This window comes from Orbicella faveolata, unplaced genomic scaffold (assembly GCF_042242905.1).
Source record: "Orbicella faveolata isolate gen_17 unplaced genomic scaffold, um_ofav_v1 contig_4, whole genome shotgun sequence".
In the NCBI taxonomy this organism is placed as follows: domain Eukaryota; kingdom Metazoa; phylum Cnidaria; class Anthozoa; order Scleractinia; family Merulinidae; genus Orbicella; species Orbicella faveolata.
The window spans coordinates 10,542,204-10,555,083 of record NW_028301569.1 but is presented as its reverse complement, the minus strand read 5'-3'; the positions used below and the strand labels follow the sequence as shown (position 1 = coordinate 10,555,083).

Here is a 12,880-nt window from a genome sequence, read left to right as displayed (position 1 = left end):
AGCCCACCAACTGCGAGCAGGGATATTTGGCGGGAAAATCATTCTGGCCTAGCGGGGGTAGGGAAGAGGGAAAAAAGGTTAAACTTTGTTTAAACCTCGTTCATGTCTCAATTTATGTCGCACTACTACTAATAGCATAAGAAAATGATTAATCAAGCTACATGTACTCAAAACCCTTTGCGTTGGAAGCCATTTTACTGCTGTTAATTACTGATCTGTTACATGCTTGTAACTAACAGAGAAACGTCCTGATTCTAGGGCACCCAGGGTTAGAAATAATTTTTACCCCAAGTCAGTCCACTGTACAATCGTAGTACCCACCCTCTTAGGTTTTAACGAATCATTTAATAAAATTTCCTTGGACAAAGAGCGTGACATAATGTGACCTTTTTCCTGCGTTATCTTCCCACCCTCTCCCAGCTGGGAGGCTTGTAGTCCCCATGCCAGGCCACTAAGGTCAGGAGGCCAGGTTACTAACATCCGTCAAAAGATTAGGGAAGACATTTTGTAAGGAACTTCTTTTGTAAAGTTGTAATTCGATAAAAATGCCGGTTGAAAATCTCGAAGAAGAAGGCTTACCAAAAAATCCTAACCTTGAACTAGCTGCCTGGCGTTTTACTATAACGAATCCTGATGGGAAAGACAAAGAAGAAGCGAAGAAAAGACTTTTGGATGCTATCAAAGAAAACGGTATGTGAAATTCTGTTCCACTTTGTGCTTAGTCATATGTAAGCACGCATGTTGGAGGATATCGAATTTATTATCATTTATAGCGTTTTCTTCCTACAAATTTGCCTCTGCCTAACTCAGCTAAAAATAATACTGACTTCAACTTACAGATTAAAGCTTGACGGATGAAATATACCCTTTAAAATTCGAGTTCAAACCAACAAACTTGAATAAAGCTCACTTACAAAGCATGTAAGGTTAAGTTTTTATCCCTAGATTTGGTATTAACTATATCTAAGTTTGTCCAAAATTCTGGCCATTTCAGGTCAGTGACTTGATATTGTACTATATCAGGATGGTAGAAAAGGCTTCTGATTGGCTACATGTAGTTGCAAATTTGGGTATGGTATATACAGTCAAACTTCTCCTTATGGACACCTCTGTAAATATGATCACCTATATTAAGGATAGTTAAAATCTTAAAAGTTGTTGTCACTGACTTAAAAATCTTAAAATAGACGTTTCGGCTAAACTACTATAACCTTCTTCAGTGATGAAACTTTAACATTCATTTCATCACTGAAGAAGGTTATAGTATTTTAGCCGAAACGTCTATTTTAAGATTTTTAAGTCAGTGACAACAACTTTTAAGATTTTATTACTATGCCTGACTACAACTACAGTATTTTTAAGGATAGTTAAGTTAGTCCCAAAGAAACCAGGATTCGTTCCATTTCTTCCTCTATAATATACGTCCAACTCCATAATAAGGAAACTCAGATCTGCTCTTTTGGGGTCTGTATTTAAGAGGTTTGACACGCAGGCTTAGTGGTTCGCTAACTATAGTGGACTCTGGATTGACAAGTCCAGGCTCAAGAATTGGCCAGGGTTGATTTGTGTTCTGTTCTCAAGGAGAACACTTCACCCAGGTGTTAGATGAGTATCAGTGGACTGAAAAAGCAACCTAGGGAACACTGGGTGGGAACTTGCTTTTGAGTGGTAACCCATATAGTGGGAGAAGCAAAACTCCCAGTGATCTTACATTACAGAAATCTAGATAGCAGCAGACATGTCATACTTTTGCTATGGCCTACTTATTATTCAACTTGCTTTGTAATCATTCATTCAACTGAAGATGACAGAAGTTCTGTCGAAACATGTCTTTTAAACTTAAAAAATTGGTCGTTTTCCTTAGAATCATTACAGAAATCATATTTAAGGTGGCTCAAAACAGTTTTCAGCACTTATTTTGAAAATTTAAGGTGGCTCTGAACCCTATGTACAGAATTTTTTAAAACTTTGCACAAGTTGTCTTGTCATTTTTGAATTATAAGCCCCTAAAGCTGTGACTAAAGGAGTTTTTAGCAGGTCATACTTTTGCTATGGTAACCTATTGTGTCACAAAAATGGTAATGTGTTCACCAGTGATTGGGCAGATTTTTGACACCATGATTGTAGCATCAAGTGATAAAGAGTGGTAATAATGATCAATCAAAATCTAAGTGCTGGGAACTGTTTTGAGCCATCTTAAGCAAGAACTCCAATACAGTGTCATCTGGCTCCTGTTATTCCAAGTGTTGGAATGTTTGTATATAAATTGTTTTGTCTACTGACTACTGAAAGTATCACAATGATTCTTTCAGACATGGCACCATTCTATGAAGAGCTCTGTACCGATTTGAAGTGGCCCGTAGATAACTCACTGTTGGCAAAGATGCAGTCTAACAATGAGGAGACATTCAAGAAGCTTGATGAGACCCTAAAAGATGCAGAGGAAAACTTAGGAGAAACAGAAATCAGAGATGCTCTGTATGCAAAAGCAGAGCATCTCTGTAAGATTGGCGATAAGGTACAGTATAGCAAGCATTTCTAGTTATGATTCTGTCATTCAGAACATGGGATAACTCAACTGATAGTGAAAACATAATGTGTATGACAGAGTTTTAGAATATAGTAACAAAGAACTACATCATCACATCCTTTTCCCTATAAGGGAAGGAAGGCCTTCCATTCTCACTCACCTAGCTTCTTGGTTCTTAGCGCATGTACAAGCACCAGCCTGTCTCTGAATTCAAACTCTCCCCTTTCCCTCTCCACAGTTCGTCTCCAAGTATCCCTAGGCCACACTTCCATCAAATGTTCAATGGTGAACTACCACTACCAATAATGGCCTTAAACAATTGTCATGCACGCTTTTACTTTTCTACAAAGTACAGGACGACCTTGATTGAAACAGCTATACATTAATTTGTTATCTCAGCAAGTACCGTCTTCCTTTTGTACAGGAAAAGGCCTTGAGTGTTTTCCGCTTGGCTTATGACAAAGCTGTAGCACTTGGGTACAAGCTGGATATTATTTTCTACCAGATTCGCATTGGACTCTTTTATTTGGACAATGATTTGATTACCAGGAGTATAGACAAAGCCAAAACGTAAGTATTTCCCATTCTCCAGCAATTCACCAGTACCTATTTACACACATGGTTGGAAAGAATTCCTGTAAGTTTTAATGACATTCGTGCCCAACATATTCCCAAATACAGACTTTTTAAATTAAAACCTGCCAATGATGCAGTAAGGCAAAGGTCAACTTTTGCCAAGTTGCCTTTTGCTGTTTTTGTTAAAATGGAGAAAATCAGTATTTAAAAAGTGATCATCTATGAAAAGAAAAGAGGGGATCACTGACCATTGTAGGCAAACTTAGCACACCCAGTGCCAAGCCCTATACTTGCTCCTATTTGTTCCTTAGCACATGCACTTGAGGTATGACGTGGCGTGATGTTGCAACATGAATTACGTGTACAGTAAGGATGCACAGTAACAATGGACATGAATGTTTCAAGTGCCTTCCTATAGCTTTTTTTACTCAGTGAGATAGATCTCTTTAGTTTCGTTGTTTTTTGTCCCATTGGCGATCGTTTTGATGTTAGTTGTTTTATCAACTATTTCCTTTTTAAAGATAATTGTGCATAAGCACCACCTCATCACTTCACCCTGGTTAATTACTTTTAAGACAACTTGTACCAATGATTGATTACTTTTTGTGAAACAGGTTAATAGAAGAGGGTGGAGATTGGGATCGCCGCAACAGGCTCAAAGTATACCAGGGAATTTACTTTTTATCAATCCGAGACTTCAAGTCCGCAGCCAACAATTTCCTAGATAGCATTTCCACATTTACATCTTATGAACTGATGGACTACAAGACATTTGTCACATATACTGTACTTGCAAGCATGATTGCATTGGAGAGGGTAGACCTCAGAACAAAGGTAGGTTACGAATATTACATGGATTTAATATGATTTTTTTTTTGTTTAGATGGCCAGTTCTAGAAGTTTGGCCAAGTATGTTTAATTTATTTCTTCAAACATAAAATGCACTGTTATAAAATGCTGTTGAAATGAGAATATTTAGTGAGTTGTTAAATGGGGAACAAATTGTAATTAATTAGTTTTTAAGTAGCTCTTATGCATGCCCCTTCCACATTCCTTTTGAACCCCATCCTAACCCCCTTTCATCCTCCTGTAAATTTTACCGTTGGGTTGGTACAGATATTTTCTGGAAGTACATGATCTTAAAAAGTCTGTCTGACTGAGAACAGAAGCTCGTGTTTGCATGTAGCTTAAAAATGTAATTTAAAGGTTCTTTTTATGTATCTTTAGTTGAGACATGTACTTCAATTAAGACTAGTAAGTAATTTAAGCATTCTTGTAGTTTAATTTTAAATGATATTCTTTCCAAAGGTTGTGAATGGTGCTGAAATCCTTGAGGTTCTCCATCAGCTTCCTGTTGCAAGCCAGTTTCTGTTGTCCCTGTATAACTGTCATTATGCAGACTTCTTTCTTGCATTAGGTAAGAAAAGAGGAAAATTATTTAAGGTTACTTTTCACCTTTGAAGGTGACTTGCATCCAAGCAATGTAGCATGTCCGGTTTAAACTGTAGATACCTAAACCGTTATATCAAAGTAATTAAAGCTCATAGAGCTGACTATCAAAATATACCAAGAATTTTGAAATAAAATGCACTGTCAAATTTTCACAACCTCTGAATGTGAGTATCCAAATCACCTTTTGAAAACTACTTCCTTAGTTTAAATCCTCAATTGCACTCACATTCATACATGTATGATTACCCATACTTATTTAGATTTAAGGTTAATGATTTTGAGTGTATCTTTTTATTTCTACACTTTTTACAGCAAAGATTGAGGACTTTCTCAAGCAGGATAGATTACTGTCTCCACACTGCAGATACTACATCAGGGAGATGAGAATTCATGCCTACACACAACTGCTGGAGTCATACCGCAGTCTTACTGTGCAATACATGGCTAATGCTTTTGGAGTTAGTGAGGAGTTCATTGACAAGTGAGATAATTATGTATAATTTCCACTCACTTTACTAGTCTAGTAAATAGCTGCTGATGTTTCAGGTACCAATGTCATTCCCAGAGGTGGCTGGCTGCAATCTTTTTGGTTAGCAACAAGAAATTGAGACCTCAGGGAGTAATCAGAAGAAGCAGAATTTTCTAGTTCCATTTGGTCACAACTAACTAAAGGTGTGCAGGCTCTGGTATGAGATTGTTCATGTACAGCATGTACAGTCTAGTCTGATCTGGACATCAATTGATCATGGATGTCACAGCTCAGGTGCTTGACTATTAAGTTGATGAAATCTGATGGTGGATTTCTTGAGAGAAACAAATGAATGAAGTGAATGAACTAGCGAACAAATGGACAAACGAACAAACAAATGCACCAATGTCCAAACAAACAAATGAACAAACGAACAAATGAACGAATTGCCTACTAAAGCTTAGATAAAAGAACTTCCATGTCACTGAAAATGAAAGGCCGAGGTCTGAGGCATCCCAAGATAGTAGAATTTGCTTTACTTGATTCAAGGGAAATTAAAGTGGAAATTCTTCTGACTGTGCATTGTATATGTTGTGTCTTCTAGAGAACTTTCAAGGTTTATCGCAGCGGGAAGACTGAACTGCAAAATTGACAAAGTTGGGGGAGTTGTCGAAACCAACAGGTACTTGTGTGTGGTATAGTGAATTAAAATAGATCTCCAAATGTTAAAATCATTAAACATGGTGCTACAAAAATTATCTAACATCAGCAAAAGGGAAAAATGTGAAGACATTTTCATGAACTTCATGACTTGCAGAAGCTTGGTTTTCACAAGCGCTAATAACCATCATTTATTTTTTTATTTTTTTTATTTTTTTTTTTGCTCACTGGGAATCACCATCAATGATTATATGCACAAGCATATGTATACACTTGCCGTACAACAAAACCTAACGGTTTGTTTTAGCACTTCAAGTCACCCGTCAATAAGAATGTGCCTTGTTTATGTTTTGCAAAGAAATCTAGGAAAGAAATTTTGTACAGTATATGCTCTTTCTTTGCAGACCGGATCATAAGAACTGGCAGTACCAGGTATGTGCTGAAACTTTATTGCACACTCCCAAAAATGGGTTTTTCAGTGAACAATATAGATACCACGAAAATACAATAAATAGTGCCAGTACCACATGTTTTAACTTACTCCAACATTTACCTAAAACTCTGATTTGTTTTTCCTTTTCTAGGCCACCATAAAACAGGGAGATTTGCTTCTAAACAGAATCCAGAAACTCAGCCGAGTTATTAACATGTAGGAAGATGATAACTTACTGGATGGAATATAAAAGACAAGAACTTTAATTTCCTCCAAACAAACTGTTAAGATCCAGAATTTCGGTTATTTAATATGCTTTTTGGAACAATGCACATCAGTTGACTATGTAGACAACATTTTCCCTAACAAAAATTAAAAAAGCCATTGTTTGGATACGATAATGGTTTAAGTATGCATAATACCATTTGTTTTGTCTTTTCCAGTGTCATTATTGTATTATTTTGTGGTTTATCACATACTCAGACATGTGTGCAAGGCACTGTGCCTTTTTGTTCTTGCTGTGCCACAGTTGGGCTTATTCTCATGTGCTTGCTTCTCCTCTTTATAGCAAAGATCAAAAAAGAATCTGCTTTCGACTCTAGGCCAGTGTGAACCTGCAAAACGGGGGGATTGCCTTAGTGGCAGTGACTCACAAGAGAGCTCACATGCAAAGGGAAACAAAAAAAAGGTTCGGGATGTCAGGGATTTGAGATAGCCCAAAGTAAGAGACTGGAAAAAGATATGCAAGGGAAAAATCAAAATGATTTGAGTTTGAGAAACTGGAAAGTTCAAGATAACCAAGTTTGCGATAGCAACATTCTGTACATGACTTTGCATTCACTGGCAACTAACTGATGGGCAAGAGGAACTTTCTTTCAGTAAAAGTGGTTACTAGTTTATTATTAGTGATAACCAGGTTTAAAAAAGCTAAGGAGGGCAATCTTGGCTGCACATGGGCTGGCTTAAACCTCAAGTGTGCTCTGCAAAGGTTTCAAACTCTGAAATTGTTTAATGAGTGGTAGAATTGCTGGTGTTGTAGCTGTGTCAGAGTGTTTTGTTCCTCTGACAATCAAGTGTAGAAGAAGGAGATCCAAAAGCATGTATTGTGATTGGACTGATCACTATGTTGTAAACCCATCAACTTTATTTCGGTACTGCTTGACAAACAAATGGATATCTGAAAGACATCATAACTTGTGATTTATCTTTTACATTTCCAATATCCCAAATAATTATTAACATCATTGGATGAGGTTGAGCAAAATATTGTAATCTGTCAGTGGTGTACTGATCAATTGTTTGCCGAAGCTGAAGGCTAAGGCAATTAATTTATTGATCTGCAAGACACTGACAAATCGCGATATTTTGCGAAAACTGAGTTCAGTAATTTTTTAACCATTCAATCACCAAGTTTGTTTTCCGTATATAAATCCTTCTTTAACAGCTCAGAGAAGCAATCTGCAATTTTTCACTGGAGATGGTACTATGAATGAGCAGACCATTATTTGTAGGCAATTATTTGCAGGTCATGTGGTGGGCTCTCAGCCAATGAAAAGGAAGAAAAAATGTAACAAATGATAATCTTTTTTGCCATACTTTCAAAGACAAACTTAGGTATCAATTCACATTCTAAAGGCAGTTGATAACTTTAACGACTTTATTCCTCATGAGATTGAAGTTTAAATTGACCTTTGCAAGTAAATCGTGTTATATTATCTTGTTACCAACATACTGAGATTAACTTATTCTCTTATAAATCTTAATGGCAGAAGCCACAATACATATTAAATAATTATTATCAATGGGAACTGCATAATCATAACACTTCACTAGTAGTAGCACTGAAGTATCAGGGTAACAAACAACTTCTAAGTAACTGTTTTAAAATCTCCTTAATGTAATACAAGTCTCCAAAATATGTTACAAACCATTTTACTTTGCTTTCAATCCATTTCTTGTGTAAAAATATAGGAAAACAGCTAAATTCCACAGTTCCAGATTGTAGAAGTGTCTGTTCATTTTTATACTAATTAATAATTTTTAACTATCAAAGGTTCACAAGTAGCTGTTGCTAAAACTGGTTTCTGTTTCCTTTTGTGAATGTTTACCCCAAAGATTTCTCTTGAAAAAGCTGGACTGTGGAGGCTTTCAATAACTGCTTTTCATAGAAATCCCAGACACCATAACTTCAAATTACTGTTAGTAAAGTCTTGTACTCAGCGAGGACCCTGTCATTTTCAGCAAATGGTTCTTTTTATAACTATTATTCGAAGATAAATCTTTCCTTAATTCATTAGAAACAGTTTGTAAGACAATGATACATGAAAGTTTTGTAGCCATGTCTCCACATGCAAATACAGTCAAACCCCTATTAAGTGGCCACCCATTAAATGGCCACCCCTATTAGACGGGCAGTAATCAAAGTTCCAATGAGGGCTTTTCTATTGTTTTTACCTCTATTAAGCAGCCAGCCCACTGTAAGCAGCCACTACCCATTTCCCCGAGGGTAGCCGTTTAATTGGGGTTAAACTGTATTTTTCCTTTTAATGTATAGAGTGTGGTTTCCAGTTGAGCATCATAAATAATCACTCTAGCCAATCACCGTTGACACAGAAAATCCAGTGAACCAATCAAACCTCAAAGCAAATACATTTAGACAGGTAGAAGAGTGGAAAAACATACATGTATGCAAGTGAGTTGCAATTGGTTTTGGTTTTTCTTCTAATTGAATGACCAAGTGTTGCAAGTTTTTTGAGCCAATCTCTTAGCATGGTAAATAGAAAACCAAAGCAAATGCACTGTAATGGCAAAATATTACTTTTGACACTCAAGTGAAAATTACTCCATGAATTCTATGGCTAGCTCCGTGAGTTGGCAAGACGAATTGAATCCTGCATTGTGATTGGCTACCCAAGCAGGCAAGAGGGCACTATCTGTCCCGCAAGTAAAATTTCCCCCAAACCCATACAGTAAATCCTTTATTGACCAAGCTTGTTCGGTCAAGATGGCTGGATATTGGCCTCGTGCTTTTTTGCAAGTTTGTGGACTACAACTCCATCTCAGTAAATGAACTCACAAAAAAAAGAACTTGGTCAACATCCAGCCATCTTGACCGAACAAGCTTGGTCAATAACCCTTATCTATACACTGTGTTATTATTATGACAGATACAATCTTGAAATCTCAATATGACCGTTTTTAGAGCAATCTATAAGGCCTCCTAACACAGATGTTACAAAACTGTAGTTTTAAAGTGTTAATGATACTTTGAATCAGAATTTCCATAAAATAAATAGCTATAAGATTAATTTTTGAAACAGATGCTAAGACTTTCTGCAAAAATGTTTGTGAAAGTATACATTTGCACATATGCATAGCAAAATTGTTGTAAGGGAATTGAAGTAGATCATCTTTCGGAATTTAGGATCCACATCTCCTTGTCTGTACCAATATATCTGTGAAGAGGATTATTCATACTTCAGTACATAACTCCTTCAGGGAGGGGGACATCCATGTCTAATACACACTAGTGAAGTCACATGGACACTGGCTTGAGTCTGATTGGACTAAGTAGAAGTCTAGCCATCAAATTAAAAGTTTTTCAATCAACCATGTTTTCCTGTGTTGGAGCTCACACTGTTAGAACAAGGTTTACATGTAAATATGTATTTTGACCTTCCTATGTGGCGTTTAATTTAGCAAGTCACCCGCCAATCCAGTTAACCATGAATATTCAGTTTCATGACTAGACTTCTGGTTGGATCTGATGGACACCAGCTCCATCCTTTCCATGTTAAAAAAAAAAAAAAAACATTTTCAGTAATAGTCCAGTGGACTAGAAAAAACCTAGAGGACTATTTGCACAGTGTATGTGTGGGGCAATCCTTAAGAAAGAAGGAAATACAGTGGCCAACTGGTAAGGCTCCAGATAAGGGCAAACCTGCCGCTCACCCATTGCTTTGCATTTACTGGCCCAGTAATCTACAGGTATCCAAAATCAGGAAGTACAATGTAGGTACCACACCAGGGGTGGATGATCTAGGGGGAGGGTGCAGGGGATGTGCACCCCCCCCCCCCCCGAGATGAAGCCTTCTTCTTTGTATCCGCTTTTCAAATTTGTTCACCTCACCAGTCAGTTATGCCATTCCTTAGTGGTGCACACCCTCCTAAGAAAAATCCTGGATCTGCCTCTGCACACTATTGCCAGATGAAGATGTCCAGTTTGAAATGTCAGATGTTTCTCGCCCTAATACCAAATACCGAGTCCCTGAGAAGACATCTGACTTTTTAGATAACAAGATGTATTGTTGGGGTCACTCTGCTGTGTTTCTGGACAAGACATTATCTTCAAAAAGAATATCCTGCACTATCAGACTAGCTTTTGTTCACAAGACAGGGCTGCCATCTGCTTTGGTTGGTCAGCTAACTTTGGGGGAAAAAAAACTTTTTTTCACTAATATTCAAAGCTAATTTCAGCTGGGATTTTCCAGCTTTATGGTGAGCAACTTTTAGACTCAGTGTAATCCCAGCAAAAGAAGGTGACAAAGAACTCTGTTTGACTATAAATAGGGATATGAATAGCCTGCAGAGCCAGCGTTCCTGTGCGAAGAGCTTTTCTACATTCTGGTAAGCGAGAGCAAAAAATCAACGAGGCAGGGTTAGTGGTTCCCTCTCTCGCCCCACCACCCACTACTTTGTTGGTTTTTTACTCTTACCACAATTTCTGCGTGGTCAGAATGTGGAAAAGTTCTCTGTACAGGAACACTTGCCATGCAGGCTAGGATATAAATAACCTAATAACAGAATTAACTTACCAAAGTGAGTTCTGATATACATATCAATGCAATAACGGAGGCAAGAAACACATTAATTGCTGGAGGTGGGAAGTGTGGGAACACCAAGGAGCTTATTAATGTCTCCTGCAAGAGATAAACATTATTATTTCTTGAGAGATTAAATCATTTTAGTCATCTGCAAATTATGTGAACGACTAAATATAAGAGAAGATGACACCTAAATATTGGGAGGTGCAGTGATCTAATGTTTAACATGTCGGACGTAGGTCAAGTGCTGGCCAGGGTCTTTTTTGTTGTGTTCATAGACAGGAGTATGAAATTATGGGTACAGGTAAATTGTATACTGAGTAACCTGACAAAAATGCTTGAATCCCTTGTAGGAATGATGAATAGAACTCCCAAACATGGTTGTTTCCTGCTGTACAAAAATTACAATGTAGAACTCTGACCTGGAAGCAGGCCAGTAAATTAAGGTCTACGCTTATAGACAGACATAAGGAGACTGCATGTCTACATGTAAGCTTGTGGACACACATAAGGAGAGAATCTGGCTGTACACAGGCTAACTTTATCTTGTTTTCTAATTAAATATTATATATATACACTTTCCATGAGCCATCACTTCATTGTGGTCTCACGCTTTGTCAGGTGAAAATAGCTAAAACTGCCCAGCCCATCAACATCATCAACATGCAAACACTGCATTTCCAACTTCCTTTTAGCAAACAAGTCTAGTAATAGGGCACTTCCTCTTCCTGGTAGGACTGTGTAATAATTTTTGACAAAATTTCATATTACAAGAAAGTTCAATAATAACTGATTAGAAACATAACAGCAGTATGTACAGACTGATGAACCATGTGATGCAAATTTAAGCTACAGTCTATGTTTGAATCACACTTGTAGCTTGCTTATGTTACATATATTAGAGAATGGGACACGTTCTAATCGTTTCAGCAAATTGTTTAAAAAGTTGATAAACGGGTATCAGATTAAATTTAAAAAGGTATGGGCTGGGTAATAGAATTTGACTGCAGCTATGCAAAGAGTAAAGTTATCATTTTGTATGAAGTCATCATCTCTACATGAATCGCGTGACTTCATGTATCCAATCTAAGCATATGGAACAATGTCGAAATTTGTACTTACACACACTAACAGGACAGTAGCACCTCCAATAATATAATTCAAATAGCGATCCTGCAGAAAACAAATCGAAATATTAAAAAAAAATGAAAACAAAAGTCATCAAACGAAACCAAAATATTTGCGCTACACATTTTCACTGCATTTATTTTCTTATTTTATATAAAATATGTAACAAAGTTATCAATGGATTATGTCTTGAAACTGCAACATCTCCTAAAAGGTTAACACTTCTATAAAATACACTTAAGCTTGTTATAACGAGCCAAAATCATACTGTGCGCAAGAAAAAATGAAACTAAAAATGTTTCTACACAGTTTAATAGAAGTGTTAGCTAGTGTTGTAATCAGAATTTAAAAGTTGCTGCGGTCAAGTAATGCTAAACTCGTGATGATCCGTTCGAATTCGCGAATAACAAACGTGCGTAACTATTTAATACCTACCCTAGGTCTTGCTTCTCCAAACAAAGGCCTGTCCATTCCACCATCGGTATGCGCATACATGCTTGCTATAGCATCTCTCTATCGTCTTCTCAAGAAAGATAGCTGACTATTTGTAGTGTAAATTTATGAGGCCGCTCGCATGTCACACAAGTTCTCTCACGTTCTTTCTCCAAGTTCACCCGTCCAATGAAAACTCTTGGTTGTCTCGCGTATCTCTCAAAACTTTGGAATAGCTATCCCCAAATATGAACGTGTGAAGGCTGTCTCTGAGTTTTAGAAAGAATTCTTGGAACAATCGGACCTATCCGCTGCCCTTTTGAGTACTTTCCAACTGTACTTCGCAATAGCCTGAAGAGCCCGCAATCCAAGATATA

The 12,880-nt window shown here is 37.2% G+C and overlaps 2 protein-coding genes across 2 annotated transcripts; one reads left to right on the top strand and one right to left on the bottom strand.

Moving 5' to 3' along the window:
• Positions 1-448: 448 nt before the first annotated feature.
• LOC110066672 (26S proteasome non-ATPase regulatory subunit 6-like) lies at positions 449-6,539 on the top strand. Its single transcript, XM_020773909.2, has 9 exons — positions 449-690; positions 2,313-2,518; positions 2,955-3,100; positions 3,721-3,940; positions 4,415-4,523; positions 4,871-5,039; positions 5,632-5,709; positions 6,092-6,119; positions 6,272-6,539. Exons 1-9 carry the CDS (start codon positions 546-548, stop codon positions 6,338-6,340), a joined length of 1,170 nt encoding a protein of 389 aa, XP_020629568.1. The 5' UTR covers positions 449-545; the 3' UTR covers positions 6,341-6,539.
• Positions 6,540-7,763: 1,224 nt separating this feature from the next.
• LOC110066674 (transmembrane protein 243-like) lies at positions 7,764-12,861 on the bottom strand. The gene is made up of 4 exons (XM_020773912.2): positions 12,507-12,861; positions 12,066-12,116; positions 10,935-11,039; positions 7,764-9,575 (listed from the first exon to the last, which is right to left on the bottom strand). The coding sequence occupies exons 1-4, from the start codon at positions 12,564-12,566 to the stop codon at positions 9,444-9,446; spliced, it is 348 nt and encodes a 115-aa protein (XP_020629571.1). The 5' UTR covers positions 12,567-12,861; the 3' UTR covers positions 7,764-9,443.
• Positions 12,862-12,880: the final 19 nt, after the last annotated feature.